The sequence below is a fragment of the Anneissia japonica genome, unplaced genomic scaffold (assembly GCF_011630105.1).
Source record: "Anneissia japonica isolate Jap-2015-1 unplaced genomic scaffold, ASM1163010v1 scaffold287833_len2544123_cov190, whole genome shotgun sequence".
Taxonomy (NCBI): domain Eukaryota; kingdom Metazoa; phylum Echinodermata; class Crinoidea; order Comatulida; family Comatulidae; genus Anneissia; species Anneissia japonica.
In genome coordinates, this window is record NW_022757233.1 from 548,565 (window position 1) to 562,453 (window position 13,889).

The 13,889-nt window shown below is 34.8% G+C and overlaps 1 protein-coding gene across 1 annotated transcript; it reads left to right on the forward strand.

The window, feature by feature from the left end:
* Positions 1-1,277: 1,277 nt before the first annotated feature.
* On the forward strand, positions 1,278-11,644 carry LOC117124532 (general transcription factor IIH subunit 3-like). The gene is made up of 13 exons (XM_033270787.1): positions 1,278-1,385; positions 4,194-4,282; positions 4,613-4,719; positions 5,562-5,689; positions 6,445-6,507; positions 6,830-6,859; positions 7,040-7,068; positions 7,254-7,328; positions 7,589-7,642; positions 8,427-8,495; positions 9,248-9,383; positions 10,148-10,184; positions 10,642-11,644. Exons 1-13 carry the CDS (start codon positions 1,376-1,378, stop codon positions 10,715-10,717), a joined length of 903 nt encoding a protein of 300 aa, XP_033126678.1. The 5' UTR covers positions 1,278-1,375; the 3' UTR covers positions 10,718-11,644.
* The last annotated feature ends 2,245 nt before the right edge of the window (positions 11,645-13,889 follow it).

The window sequence follows — 13,889 nt, forward strand, 5'->3', positions numbered from 1 at the left end:
GCCATCGGCCGATTGAGATTAGCAGGATGGCAGGATAATTGTATTTTTTCTTGAAATCTCAGATGAGAATGTGCTAAAGGACTAGGCATAGAAAAATATGTAAAAGGAGTAAAGTTGGAAATACGTAGGCCTACTGTCTGTCCAGGGATCGGATCGGAGCTCTCATCTGTCCAAGAGAACCTAAGAAGAATGTGTTTCCACTCTGCAGCTCAAATCATGCCAACAACCACAGTCCCATAATTGAATTGGACTATTGACTTGCTAAAAAGAAAATCTTATTATGGGGCGCTTATTTAAATTATAAGAGGGCGCTTATTCAAACGGGGCGCTTAAGGAAATTTTCATGTTAGGAGGGGCGCTTATTCAAACGGGGCGCTTATTGGCGCGAGTACGGTACACTTGGTTTGTCAATATTCGTGATTGATTGTACCACTTAGAAAGTTTTCGTTTTTAGGTTGCTCGCATGCATGCTCAATAAAAAATGATCGGTATTATAATCGCAATTTTTTATATTTTTCAGAAAACGATATAATTATGATTCATAAAGTCACAACATTATTCCATGTGCTTATTATTTTTATTTAAATGCTCAGTGTTATTACAAATGTAAAAAGTTTGTTAAATGCATTGTTTTTAAGTGGCCAGTGGCAGAAAATATGAGACAGACCGATTAATTCTGTTGCCTAATCTTAAAATGTTCATGATTCATATCTCCGGAAAAACAAAACTGGGGATGGGGGAGGAAATGCCCCTAGGGCCACCACTGATTCGATTACGATGAAATAAACAAAAAGTCTTTGTTATGTTTCTTTTTTTGATCAATTGAAACGGTAAATTTCAATTCGCTCCATGCAGTGGCGGATCTCAGAGGGGATTAAATATAGGGTGGCTTGCCACATCCTTCTTGACTGAAAAAAAGGCTAATCTAGCACCTAACTCAATATTTCGACATTAATTATGTCATCATCAGGAATGAAAAATTATCCATATTTGCAAGCTTATCCCGACACGATGGCGTGCATTTCGATACTTGGAGATGTTATCTGAGATTAGTCAGTGGACCTTTCTGTTTCTAGCGCCCCCACCCCCAGAGTGGTGCTTCGCAATTCGCATTAATTATCCACTCCCCATTGCTAAGTCCCAGATCCGCCACTGCCATGTTGGTAATATTTTTATAATTTTTGTAAGTGTAAACAAATTACTCAGTTGTTGAATACAGTACTCTGTTTCATTGGCCCAGTTGATAACGTTTGTGTCGCACCAATAAACGCGTTTCAGAACAAAAGAACTCGGAATGTGTGGAGAGTCATACAAAGCCAGGATTTGAGCTTCCGGAAAACTCCAGAGCTGAGAGGCCTGGACTGAAGAAAACATAATGGCGGAAGGTATAAACTTTGTTTTTCTGTAAATTTAATAACAAGTTACGATATTGCACCACAGCTACAACAATCTATTAATAGTATTAAATGTAGGTCTAATTTGAACCTAGGGGGCCAGGCCTAGGTCTCCCCTAGCTAGTCTATAGATAGGATAGGCATGTGGGCCGGCCCTAGCCTAGGCCTAGCCCCAGACTGTAATGTAAATAAAGGAATGCCATGTCAATTGGCCATGGAGCAAATGCTAGGCCTAGTTCGAGCGGATGCATTTAGGCCTAGTGCGAACTATAACAAGCAAGGGCGTTTCAATGTGAATGCACGGTTTTTGTCTCCAGTTGGGGTTTTGTATTTTAAAAAGGAAACTGTATTTGTAACTGAATAATAATTAATATAGTGTTATTATAATTGTATTTGTAGACTTAAAATTTTTAGGCCTATATTTGTAAATGGGAGTAGGCCTAACTATAATTGTAATTGTTATTCACCATAGAAATTTAAAGTATTTTTACGTATCTAGGTGTCAGAAGATGAACATATCATTGGTGTAGTAGTGTGCCACTAAATTTTAAAAATTTCAATGCATATTAATGTTATGTGCTATTCACTTATCTAATTTGAAACAGATGTGCCCCCCCCCCCACCTGATTTGAAGAATTCTGGATCTGCATCTGTGGCATACAGTAATAATGACGTGGATGCCAGTCAATTCGAGCGGATGTCAATTCGAGCGGATGCCAGTTCGAGTGGATGCCAGTTGAGCGGATGCATTTAGTGCGACCTTTAACAAGGGCGAATTTATCGTCGCCGTATTCTTGTATTTGTTTGTTTAAATGCAAAAAAATGCTCTGATTACTAAGGTTCTGAAAGGTTTTCTAGTACTTTTTGATAATTACTCCATGTTTGAATTACAGTCTTGGCAACTCCGACTACCAAGATGGCCACTAACAAGTTAAAACTATAATAGAATTGCGCACTTTTCAGCTTAAAGAAGAAGAAAGTGTATGTTTTACTAGAGTGCACGAGAAGCACACACACAAGACGAGTGACCATTATTTTTTTCACGGTAAACAAAGTGGGGTGGCTAGCCACCCTATTCACCACCCCTCTCTCCCTTCCCCAGATCCACCACTGGTTGGGGTTCTGTATTTAAAAAAGCAAATTATATTTGTAATTGAGTTATGCTACTCACTTATCTATTCTGGAACTGAACTGTTGTGTGCCCCCTTCCTTCCCCTTTGAGAATGTCAAATTTTTAGCTCAAATTATTATACTGTATGTAATTGAGTTATGCTACTCACTTATCTATTCTGGAACTGTTGTGTGCCCCCTTCCCCTTTGAACAATTTTTAGCTCAAAAATAGGAAATTTTGAAGTAATTCGTATAACTCACACAGGTTGTTGTTCGCACAAGTGGATCTTCTTCCGCTCAAACTAGCATCCACTCGAATCCACTCGAATTGGCCTTCGCTCGAAGTAGCATCCGCTCGAATTGACTGGTTCCCAATGACGTCATACCAATTTTCTCCATAAGGCTACAGCCATCTCTTTGGAACCCACTGGGGCTTTTCCCCTGGCTTCCAGGCAAAGCTTAAGCCTAAGCCGAATGCAAATTGTAAGCTCAAAATAGAAAATTTTTAAGTAATTAGTACATAACTCACACAGGCTGTTGATCTTTTTCCGGTCGAACTAGCATCCGCTCGTACGTAGTAAATTCTGCTCGAATCGGCTCGAACTGGCTTTCGCTCGAAGTGGCATCCGCTCGATTTGACAGGTTTCCAATGTAAAATAAGGCCTGTTGCAGCGGTGGCGCCAGAAATTTGCCAACAATGAGTCCGACGTGTCTGACAGAGGGGTACAACCAAGGGCCTCGGTCGACGGCCCGGAATAAAAAAATCCCTGTTAGGGTTCATGGGGAGAGTTTTTATGACTTAATTTGGTCCTAAATGTGCTTTAGACCACAATATTTGGGATTTGCAATCAAAATAGCGTTATTTGGATAAGCAAATTATTATTTTTTACATTTTTGGTCCGACTACCTAATCCCCTGAGGTGTTCCAGGCCTGTCCGACAGGTGGGCAAATGCACACCCTTCCCTCGATGGCGCCACCACTGTGTGCGCAGGGGAGAATGCCAGTCAATACGAGCGGATGATATGCCAGTTCGAGCAGATGCATTTAGTGGAATGCAAACTAAGGGCCTATAACAAGAGCGAATTTAACAGATTACTGATAAATTTAATTGTTAAAACTAAGAAAAAGTGGCTTGTAAATTTTCTTTGTTTTTTTTTTTGTTATCCTGATGAAAAATTAATTTGTTCTGGACTTTAGACCTAATTATTTATGAATCAAGGCCTATATTTTAATAGCATATCTGTCTTTTTCTGTACATCCATAATTAAACAAATTTTCTGTAGCAACTACGGAAGTGGTGGTACCAGCAGATGGGGGTTGGGGAGGCCGGGTGATATAGCCCTCAGCCAACCAGAATATACTGTACCTGCTTCACTCATTTAGCCCCCCATCAAGCCTTCAGTCCCTCCGTTAGGCAGATCCTGGCGCCATCACTGCCTTTGTAGTCGTGGACCCGTAGGAAGATCTAGCCTAGGAAGATGCATTGTTACAGTACGTTAAATGGAAGAGTAATTTGTATCTAGATTCTTTTATATACTTACCTTGATGAATGATGCATATAGGCCTAGGCCTACTTCTATTTGATTGTTTAGCAAAGTTTGAAGTATTGTAATGTGTGAGAATACGTCAGAGATTTAGGAATATTTTAGAGACTGTGACATAATCAACTCCCCTTGAATTCTTTCAGAGGAAGACTGTGATTCCCTGGTCGTCATTGTTGATGTGAATCCTGTCTGGTGGGGGCAGCGTAGTGAAGCTTCCAGCAGCAGTTCTCAGGTAGGACCAGGCCATATGCTTGCCATCCTTATGTCAAGCCATGTTACATAACATTTCATTTGATATGATTATTCTTCCACTAATAATATTTCTTTAATTTATATTTTAATAGTATTTATTTTATGGGTTAGTGGGCTATTTGGATGGCACATCTTCGGAGTGCACCTTCACTAATCATCAAAAAAAGGCTTTTTGAACGAATAGGTATACTACCGGCTAAATAAACGCTGCCTATACTTTTACTTGTCCTTGGCAGTTCAAGACAAACTCATGCCAAAGTACCATTTTATAATTCTACTTGTTTTTAATGGTTTCTGTTTTCCCCCAAAGATTACTCTTACAGAATGTATGGAGAACATACTTGTGTTTGTTAATTCACATCTCATGATGAAGCATACAAACCAAGTAGCAGTCATAGCAAGTCACACAAATGAAAGGTGAGCAGGCTTGATAACTTATTACAAGTAGATGATAGTATATAATTATATTGCATACTGTACATATTGTATACTGTTAATTAAATTGTGTATATTGCATATACGAATGTATTTATTTATTTTTGAATTTATTTATCAGACTTGTTAGCAATAGCAGTGTGCTTTTAAAATATTTTATTTTATGTGTTTTTACTTTGGTAGACTCCAACATGAATGTAGTATATGAAAACAGCACATTTTTAAATTATAAGATAAAGGCTAACTTTTAATTTTCTTGTTATGTAAACCTTTTTCATTCTGCCTTTTTATTTTGTTTAAATGTTGCTGATATACCATCTGATTTTCTGAAAGGACACATATAAAGAATCTTGAATATTATACACGATACATGATACTTTATTTGTTCTCAAATACAAAGAAATGTTGGCATACACGCGTTATTTCATATAACATGTAAAAAGGCAACATGCAAAAAACTAAATGACAAAAAATAAAACATTAAATACTGTACAAAAGAAAACGATAAAAAAATATAAAATTTTAAAACTAATTAACATATATGTTATTTTACATTTTTTGTACTTTCATTCCAAATTATTATCCTTGGTTGTCTTGATTGCATATGGACAATATTTTACTGTGTTTATTTACTCTGTGAACATACACACTAAATTAGTAGTGTGTTCAACTTAACTACAAAATATCACGTAATGAAATTTACATATGGTACCACTTATTAAATTATAAATTAACTAAAACTAGATAAAATTAGAAAAAAGGAACACTTAGAAATTACTAAGCATTTTCACATATGGTAATATTACTAGTATTCTGTTTCTTAGCCGATTTCTTTATCCAAAACCAAACACTGAGGAGGTAGAAGAGGTGAGATCAGTTGATGGAAAATATGAATTGTTTACTGCTGTTGATGACACCATCATGAAGGAACTCAGAAAGCTGATGACGGAAAGTATGAAAGTATTCTAATAGTTATTCTTTTACAAGCTTCATCTGTATTATATCGAAAGGAAAGGAAAATATGCTCTCATACACATAGTGTTTTGTGACACATATTTTCAGCATAATTTACACTCTTTTGAATATTTCAATTATCATTGTTATTTGAAATGTGGCTTTTTACATGTGATATTGGTGGCTACAAAAATCTTAGATGATAAGAATTCATTCCAAAGATTAAACTTGAATTAATACTTTAAGTTCTCATACATACCTGCTGTTTCCACATCACAAGTGGACATTCAGAGCCTCTTGGCTGTAAAGGATGTTATTTTTGTACCTATTTACAAAACAGAATGATGCAATATCATATTACTAATTGCTTTTAAGAGACAGTTACCAGATTACATATTTACACTAATTGATTCTATGCTATGTTTCTGAAAACGGAAAGTTTCTAATAGTTAATACTTCAAAGCACACCAGTAAATGATATTGAGCAACTTATGAGACCAGTTACATTATTTTCATCATGTTTATACCGTCTTCATCAAAATCAAAACAATGATCGCTGTCATTATCACCAATGGCATCATCTTCATTATCATTGCTATTATAATTATTATCATTACTGTATTGTCATCTTCATCATCATCATTGTCATCATCATTAACCATTATTCAATCAATCACATTCTTACTATCAGAAACAAATTCACTATATAATGTTAGTAATGACTTTAAACTTTTGTGTATATTTTCTTCTCAGGCCAGACAGGGAGTGTTCATACAGACACGTTACTTTCAGGCTCATTAGCAATGGCATTGTGCTGTATCCTTTTTAACTTAATTACATACAGGCTCTTGAGAAATGGCATTTTGCTGTATCCTTTCTAACTTTATTACATATAGGCTTTTTAGAAATGGCATTGTGCTGTATCCTTTTTAACTTTATCACATACAGGCTTTTTAGAAATGGCATTGTGATATATCCTTTTTAACTATATTATATACAGGCTCTTAAGAAATGGCATTGTACTGTATCATTTTTAACTTTATTACATACAGGCTCTTTAGAAATGGCATTGTGGTGTATCTAACTTTCATCCTTATATACAAAATTGTTAGTTTCTTAACAAATTTCTTTTCATTAGATATTCACAAACTTGAAAAACAGAATAAAGGTATACTGCCAACATTTTCCTTTTCAAAATTAAAATAAATAAAATTAGTATTCTTATACATTTAGGATTATGTGTGTTTATGATGTTTTATTAAATATTTTAATATTCCTGTATATGTTTTATATTTTTCTTTGTTCTTCAGTGATTTTATTGTATTGTTTTTTGTTTTTTTTATTCCAGTTGGAACAAAATCAAGATCAAGAATTCTTGTGAGTAAATAAACCACAGAATATAATGTGAACCATTGTTATAGTAGATAGTGATCAAACAAGCTGTACACTATCGATAAATCAGTGCATGGAATGAGATAGGAAAATTACATTGAAGGTCAAATGATGATGTAATGATTGATGTATAATTACTAATTATTGTTTTCTTACTATTTAATTGCCAGGTTATCAAGGCCTCAGATGATAGTGCTTCTCAGTATATGAATTTTATGAATGTTATTTTTACTGCACAAAAACAGGTAGGTATTTCAGTATTAGTAATAGATCAAAACAAGTAATAAAACGTGACTGCTAGGCCAACCATTCTTATTTCGTATAGGAAGTATATATTGTGTAATTATTTTTATTTAGTTTTTAATAAGTGATTGATTGAATGATTGATTTGTTGGTTGGCTGATTGATCTATCGATAAAGTGTTAAAAGTTAATTAATTTCTTGAACGATTGATTCCTCTATGATTGATAAATTTGTGGATTGTTTGTGTTTGATATCTTTTCAGAATGTATTGATTGATGCTTGCATTCTGGGTAATGACTCAGGGTTGTTGCAGCAGGTAAAAATATATAAAAATTAAAAAAACACCATTTATATATCATGCTCTGAGCTGTCTTTGACAGTTACTTAATGATGCCACTACAATGGATTATAAAATTTAGTTTACATTACAGTCTGTAAATAGAACAAGACAGTGTACTCCTGTTTGTAAATACGCCACTTTCCTAGTTACGATGGAAATTGTCAGTACGGAGTCCGCCCACTAAGTGTGAGTTTACAGGAAGTGTGCCCTCTTCAATGGTATGATGCTGAAAAACAAGGAAATCTACTGTCCTCTATGAAAGTACTGTATCATGTGGAAAACAGATAAACAAACCATACGCGGTGCAGTGCTGGGTAATTCAATGGCAGCAGGAGTCCTCTACTGGCTGCATATGGCGTATGTTTGTTTCTCATGGAGCGTACTAGGCTCTCTTGTTCTATCTATACTCTGTGATATTACTTACTGTAGATAAAAGCATTATTTTTTTTAAATGTTAGGAGTTTTATTTTACATTATGTGGGTCTTTATAAAAAAAAATATCAAATCAAATCAAAATAAATATTTAAAAAAATGTAATTGCTTAATTATTATTATTATTTATAATAAAAATAACATGCAATACTGGGGATAGACCTACTTTATGTACTTTCCCACCCTCATAACAGCCTTGCATTGTTAACATTTTAAAATAAATCAACCTAGAAATGTTTAATGCACAGCCTCTTGTTCAGCCTTTGTTGTGGTGTACAGAGCTAATATGGCTTGCTTAAAAGACAATTATTTTGTTTTTGTTTCGTAGGCTTGCGACATAAGCCATGGAATCTACCTCAAGGTACCACAGGTGAAAGGATTAGTACAGTATTTATTGGTGAGTATTCATCAAATTTTAAATTCTACTTAGAGTACTTCCGTGCCAACAGAAGGAGCGTGTGGCGCAGGCGTGTAAGGTGTTGGACTTCTGATTGTGAAATCGGGAGTTCGAGACCGACACTCGTTGCATTGCTTGTGTCCTTGGGCAAAGCATTTTACTAACGTTTGCCTCTCTCCACCCAGGAGTATAAATGGGTACCTGGTAGAATGGTATGGCATTGAATGTGTGGGTCGTGCGCTTCCCCAGGAAGCAGAGAAAGTTGCACAATGTGCGGATCTGCCAATTTAGTATCCAGTGACCTGGGAAATAAAGATGCCAGTGCCCTGTATAATCGCTTGTAAAATCTGCGGATTGTGAAAGGCCCCATATAAATTGTGGTTCTATAAACAAAACAAAAAAAAAACCTCAACAAATGCTTTACACCATGGGTCATATATTTTTAGAATGTTGCATATTGACAGATAATCATGAGAAATGAAAAATGTGCGATTGTAAAGACCATAGCTTAAATTTATTATTTTGGGGCATTGAGACAGCTGTATTACGCGCCTTATAGATCCATTGATTGATTGATTGACTGTTCCTTAAAATATTGTTTTGTTTTATTTAAATTTTTATGGATTATATATTTTATGTATGAGTGTTATGATATTCTGTATTTTATTGTAATGAGGCCCGCTATGATCATCTTTGTTGAAGAGCCACCCTTGAGGAATAAGGTTCAATAAGTTCATTTTTTATTCTTGCAGTGGGTGTTTCTCCCCTCTGCTAGTATGCGCGATACTCTTGTGCTACCCCCTGCTGTACAAGTGGACTACCGAGCAGCCTGTTTTTGTCATAGGACTTTGATTGACGTTGGCTATGTTTGTTCGGTGTGTTTATCAAGTAAGTGCAAATTAGACCATTGGATATGGTTGCACAATAGCAACCTTTCTAATCTTAAACCAATCATATACTATCAGATCTTTGCAGATATTTGACAAACAAATACTGTTTCTTATGCCTGTTAGAAGGCAATGTTCTATTTTCAAAGTATTGGTCACAACCCAAAATAGGGTTGTTTGACAGTCATCTGACATTTATGTACAACAAATACTCCCTCGGTGGAAGCTACGGGAGCCCAGCATACTGATGCCGAGGTACCTGCGTGACACGGTAATAATGGCGACGCTATCTCAAAATCGAGGGTGTGCACCTTCCTCTTCCCCATTGCGTTCGTGTCTGTTCATTAATTTAATTTTAGTTTCTTTGTGGAAGGTGCTAATGAAGTACATGTCCATTGACCATTTACCAAATAAAGAAAAAAAAGGTAAATATATAATTACAAATTTGGAACCCACCTTAAAATATGGATGCAATAAGTGTACTTAGGGAGTCGCGAGTCCTATTTCACGTTTGAGTGTAAAATCAACAGAGTGGCCTTATCACTAATAATAATTGTCAAGATCACAAAAAGCATCCATCCTATAGTATTAAACTTATATTTGTACATTACTGCCATTGCAATACTGACTATAGCAATCGCAATGAAAGACCTGTATTGCTCCCTTACACTGTTGGAAGGGAACTGCAAGTACATTTGATATACAACAGCATGCATCATGAATATTCCTAACTTTGTTTATTGATTATATTGATTATATTTTCAGTTTTTTGTCAATTTAGCCCGATTTGCTCAACATGCCAGTAAGTACTTCAAAGTGTTGCTAATTAATGTTAATTAAATTTAATGTTGTCAACGATTGCAAAATATTTAAGCTAGTAGAAGTAGCAGTATCATTTTATGGGAATTTTCTAGGAAGTATCATGTTTCTTGTATATGGATAATAAAGTGGTGGATAATAACCCATTGATGGCTTTTGAAGCAAATATATATTGAATTGAATTCTTTCTTTCTTTATTTGCCTTTTTCAATAAAAGTTTTATAAGTCACTTATGAGAAAACATAACAGGCAAATTAGGAAACCAAAAAATAGCTTGAAAGCTAATCAAGTTTGATTTCACTCATAAAATTAAAGGCTTACACTAATACATTTACATTTTCATACCGAAGAAATACATTTACTTCCTTATTTGTTGTATCCACTGTAAATATATCCTTTGCTAACTTGTTCTTTATACTGCCCTCTCTCATTTAATCTAGCACTGCATTCAAGTTCATGGGACTACCATCAACAAAATCAAAGAAGAAAAAAAGTAGCCTTGCAGTCACCAGTTGATAATAAATCCTGCCGGGACAATTTAGTAACTGTATTTTTTTTTTAACTTGGAACATATTGCTAGTGCAAATGTTGGCTATTTGCAGCCATGAAAGTTAACAGCAGTCAGATACTGAAGAGTAACTGCATATAGGAACGAAAACCTATTCATACTGCTGAGATTGAGATTTAGAGAACTAAAATGCTTGAAGAATTGTGCGTACAAGGGAATTGAGGTACTGTTCTCAGAATTAAGAGCGATGTTATTAAGATATTGGGGGTGGGAGAGAGGTAAGTATTAGATGTTCCTGACCAATGAGCCACCAAGAAGGGTTCAGGGAGGGAAAGCCCCAGAAAACAATGACAATTTACAAGATTTCAAAGGCTTATTCAATTTTAAGGTCTCATTGATTGTAAAAAAATATTCAACAGATTTTTTTTGAGTTTTCTAATGTGGGGTCAGCTCTCTATACTGGCACCACCACAGCCTCTGGTTTGGTGGCTCATTACTATCTACAAAGTACATCACCTCCTTGTCATCTCCATTGAATATATAATATCTTTTGTCAACATAAACATACATGCCGATGATGATGAAAACCTGTAGGCCTAAATACACTTTTGAGTATATTTTTACTAGTAGTTACAGGATCACTTAAAAGAGTAATGCAAATTACTGTCTTATGCAGTGTAAGAAGATAACAAAAAGTATATTCATATTATTCTCAGTTCTTAATTTCATTTTACAGTATTGTCTATATCTGTACTGTACTGTACTCTGTGGGAGTGACAAACTGATGGGTGCTATTAAAATAAAATACATGTGTTATAGTTTTTTAAGTTTGTTGGCATTTCTTGGTCGTCCATGTGACTAAAGATCAAAATAACTTTTTGACAATTGTTACCGCTTTGTTATTTTTGTAACAAAAACCGAACTCCAGAGGAAAACATTTTTTGTTATGTTGTACTGATTTTTCTGTGACATAAAACGTAATGAGGTAGATTTCTGAATATTTGAAAACTGAGGGGGTGGGGGGGGTTGTGTAATCATCCCTTATTCTCACCTTTTTCACCAGTTTTTAAATATTCAAAAATCTGTATCTCAATAACTGTTCCGATTTTTTCGTCAAACACCTTGTTTGTGTCTTAGAAAAATGTGTTGTACAAGTTTTTCCCCCTTATGATCCTGGCTTTAACAATCCAATACACAAAATCATGCTGGATTCATTCATATTATTTTCAGATATTCTTAAGCTCTGTCCAAATTTTATCAAATTTTCTTTGACAAAAAACTGTTGTATGCCCTTATATAGTCATGATGTGCCAAATTTTATCAAATTTTCTTTGACAAAAAACTGTTGTATGCCCTTATATAGTCATGATGTGCCTATATATGGTCATGATGTGATGTCATCATGACCATATTTAAGCATGTCACATGTTTTTGCCAAATAAAATTTGATTGGTTAGGGCCAGGAAGACACATTTCATGTATTTTTGTATATGACTGAATAAATTGAACCTTGATGGGCTTTAGATTAATGCTGTCATCACACTCTAATAATAGAGTCAATCATAATATGGTTGATAGTGGAATTATAATTGCTCACAATAATCACCATCACATGATAAACAACAATGTCACATGATGCATTCTCACATGATCAGCACTGAAACAGACTGACACAGGAATCACCTTGGCCTACTTCACTATCACAGGATGTCTGTTTTCACAATATTCATCTTGACACAATTACAATACATATTCTACTGGTTTTGTTTTTTTTTCAATTTATTTGATTCAATGAAAATTAATATATTTATGTTTTAGCACAATGTACTTATCAATGAGGCTTTCCATCGCAAAACCAGCATCTCTGTATACAATGCTTCCACATTCTCAGGCTAATTCCTCGGTTTAACAATTAGCAATAGTACGCTGGTTTTGGAATGGCAAGCCTTATATGGTAATTCACTAATATGATAACACACGTAATAAAGTATTAATAAGGATATATATCTTTAATATCCATAATCACTCTAACCTGTAATTAATTTTTAAAAAAATACCAAACACATTTACCAGGGTCCCAAGTTGAGAGAAGTTACTGGTTTAATGAACCTTTATGACACTACACGATGTGTGGTATTAAATACCTCCTTGATTTCGGGGAGACTAAACTATACAGCAGTAAAAGCAAACAAACATTACACATTTGAAGGAGATGAGTTGGTTTATGTGAGAGTCTGGAGACAATACCGATTTCCGGGAGGCCCCCCTCCCCCCATGACTTATGGGAAGCTTGAGACACCTTCAATCAGCTTTGTTGATGTTAGTATAATATATCGTCTCCATCGGAACTTGTACTAAAGACTTTTAATTATTACTCAGTTATTATGTAAAACTGATTATTTTCAACATTTGAACATGTTTTTCTCAAGGTATTTTTCAAAATACAAAAATAATTTATTAAAACCAATTTTAACCTTTATTTGTATATTAAATTTGTATTTGGTGATTGTAGGACAAACCATGTACTATTTTTAATACACTGGATTCATTATATAAAAATACATAGAAAAAAAAGATGTAAGAGAATGGCAGATACTGTACAGTAATTTACTTTATTTTTGGTCTTTAAAAAACAAATAAGGAGAGTGTATTCACTGGTTTGGATCCCTTTGGATAAGCATGCTATCCATGTTTTTCTCATGTGTATCTGGTAGGTCAAGCTGTAATATAATTATGATACACCATACTCAGCTCCCTGAGTATGTGGTCCAAAGGACTCAAATGACCTGGGTAGTACTATGAAAAACATGAAAAAAAATAGGAATTCGAAATAGAGGGGGGTGGGGGAAAGAGGGACATATATTTCCTCCATGCACAGACTGACTACCAGAGCCCCACCATGGTTAGGGCTAAGGTAATTTTTATGATCATGGCACCTCTAGATGGCCAGATATGGCACTCTCAGACCTAAATTTAATTATAATTTTCCTCTTTTCTTGATTTTAAAATATTATTAATTGCATCACTAATAAGACCATTATGTATTATAAAATTAATATTACAGTATATCAACTTGAAGAAACTATCCCTATGGGTTGGTAAGCTTTAATGGTAGATTGTTCATTACTTATCAATCCTGGATCAATCATAATCAACTTTAACAATTTTTAGCATTCATAA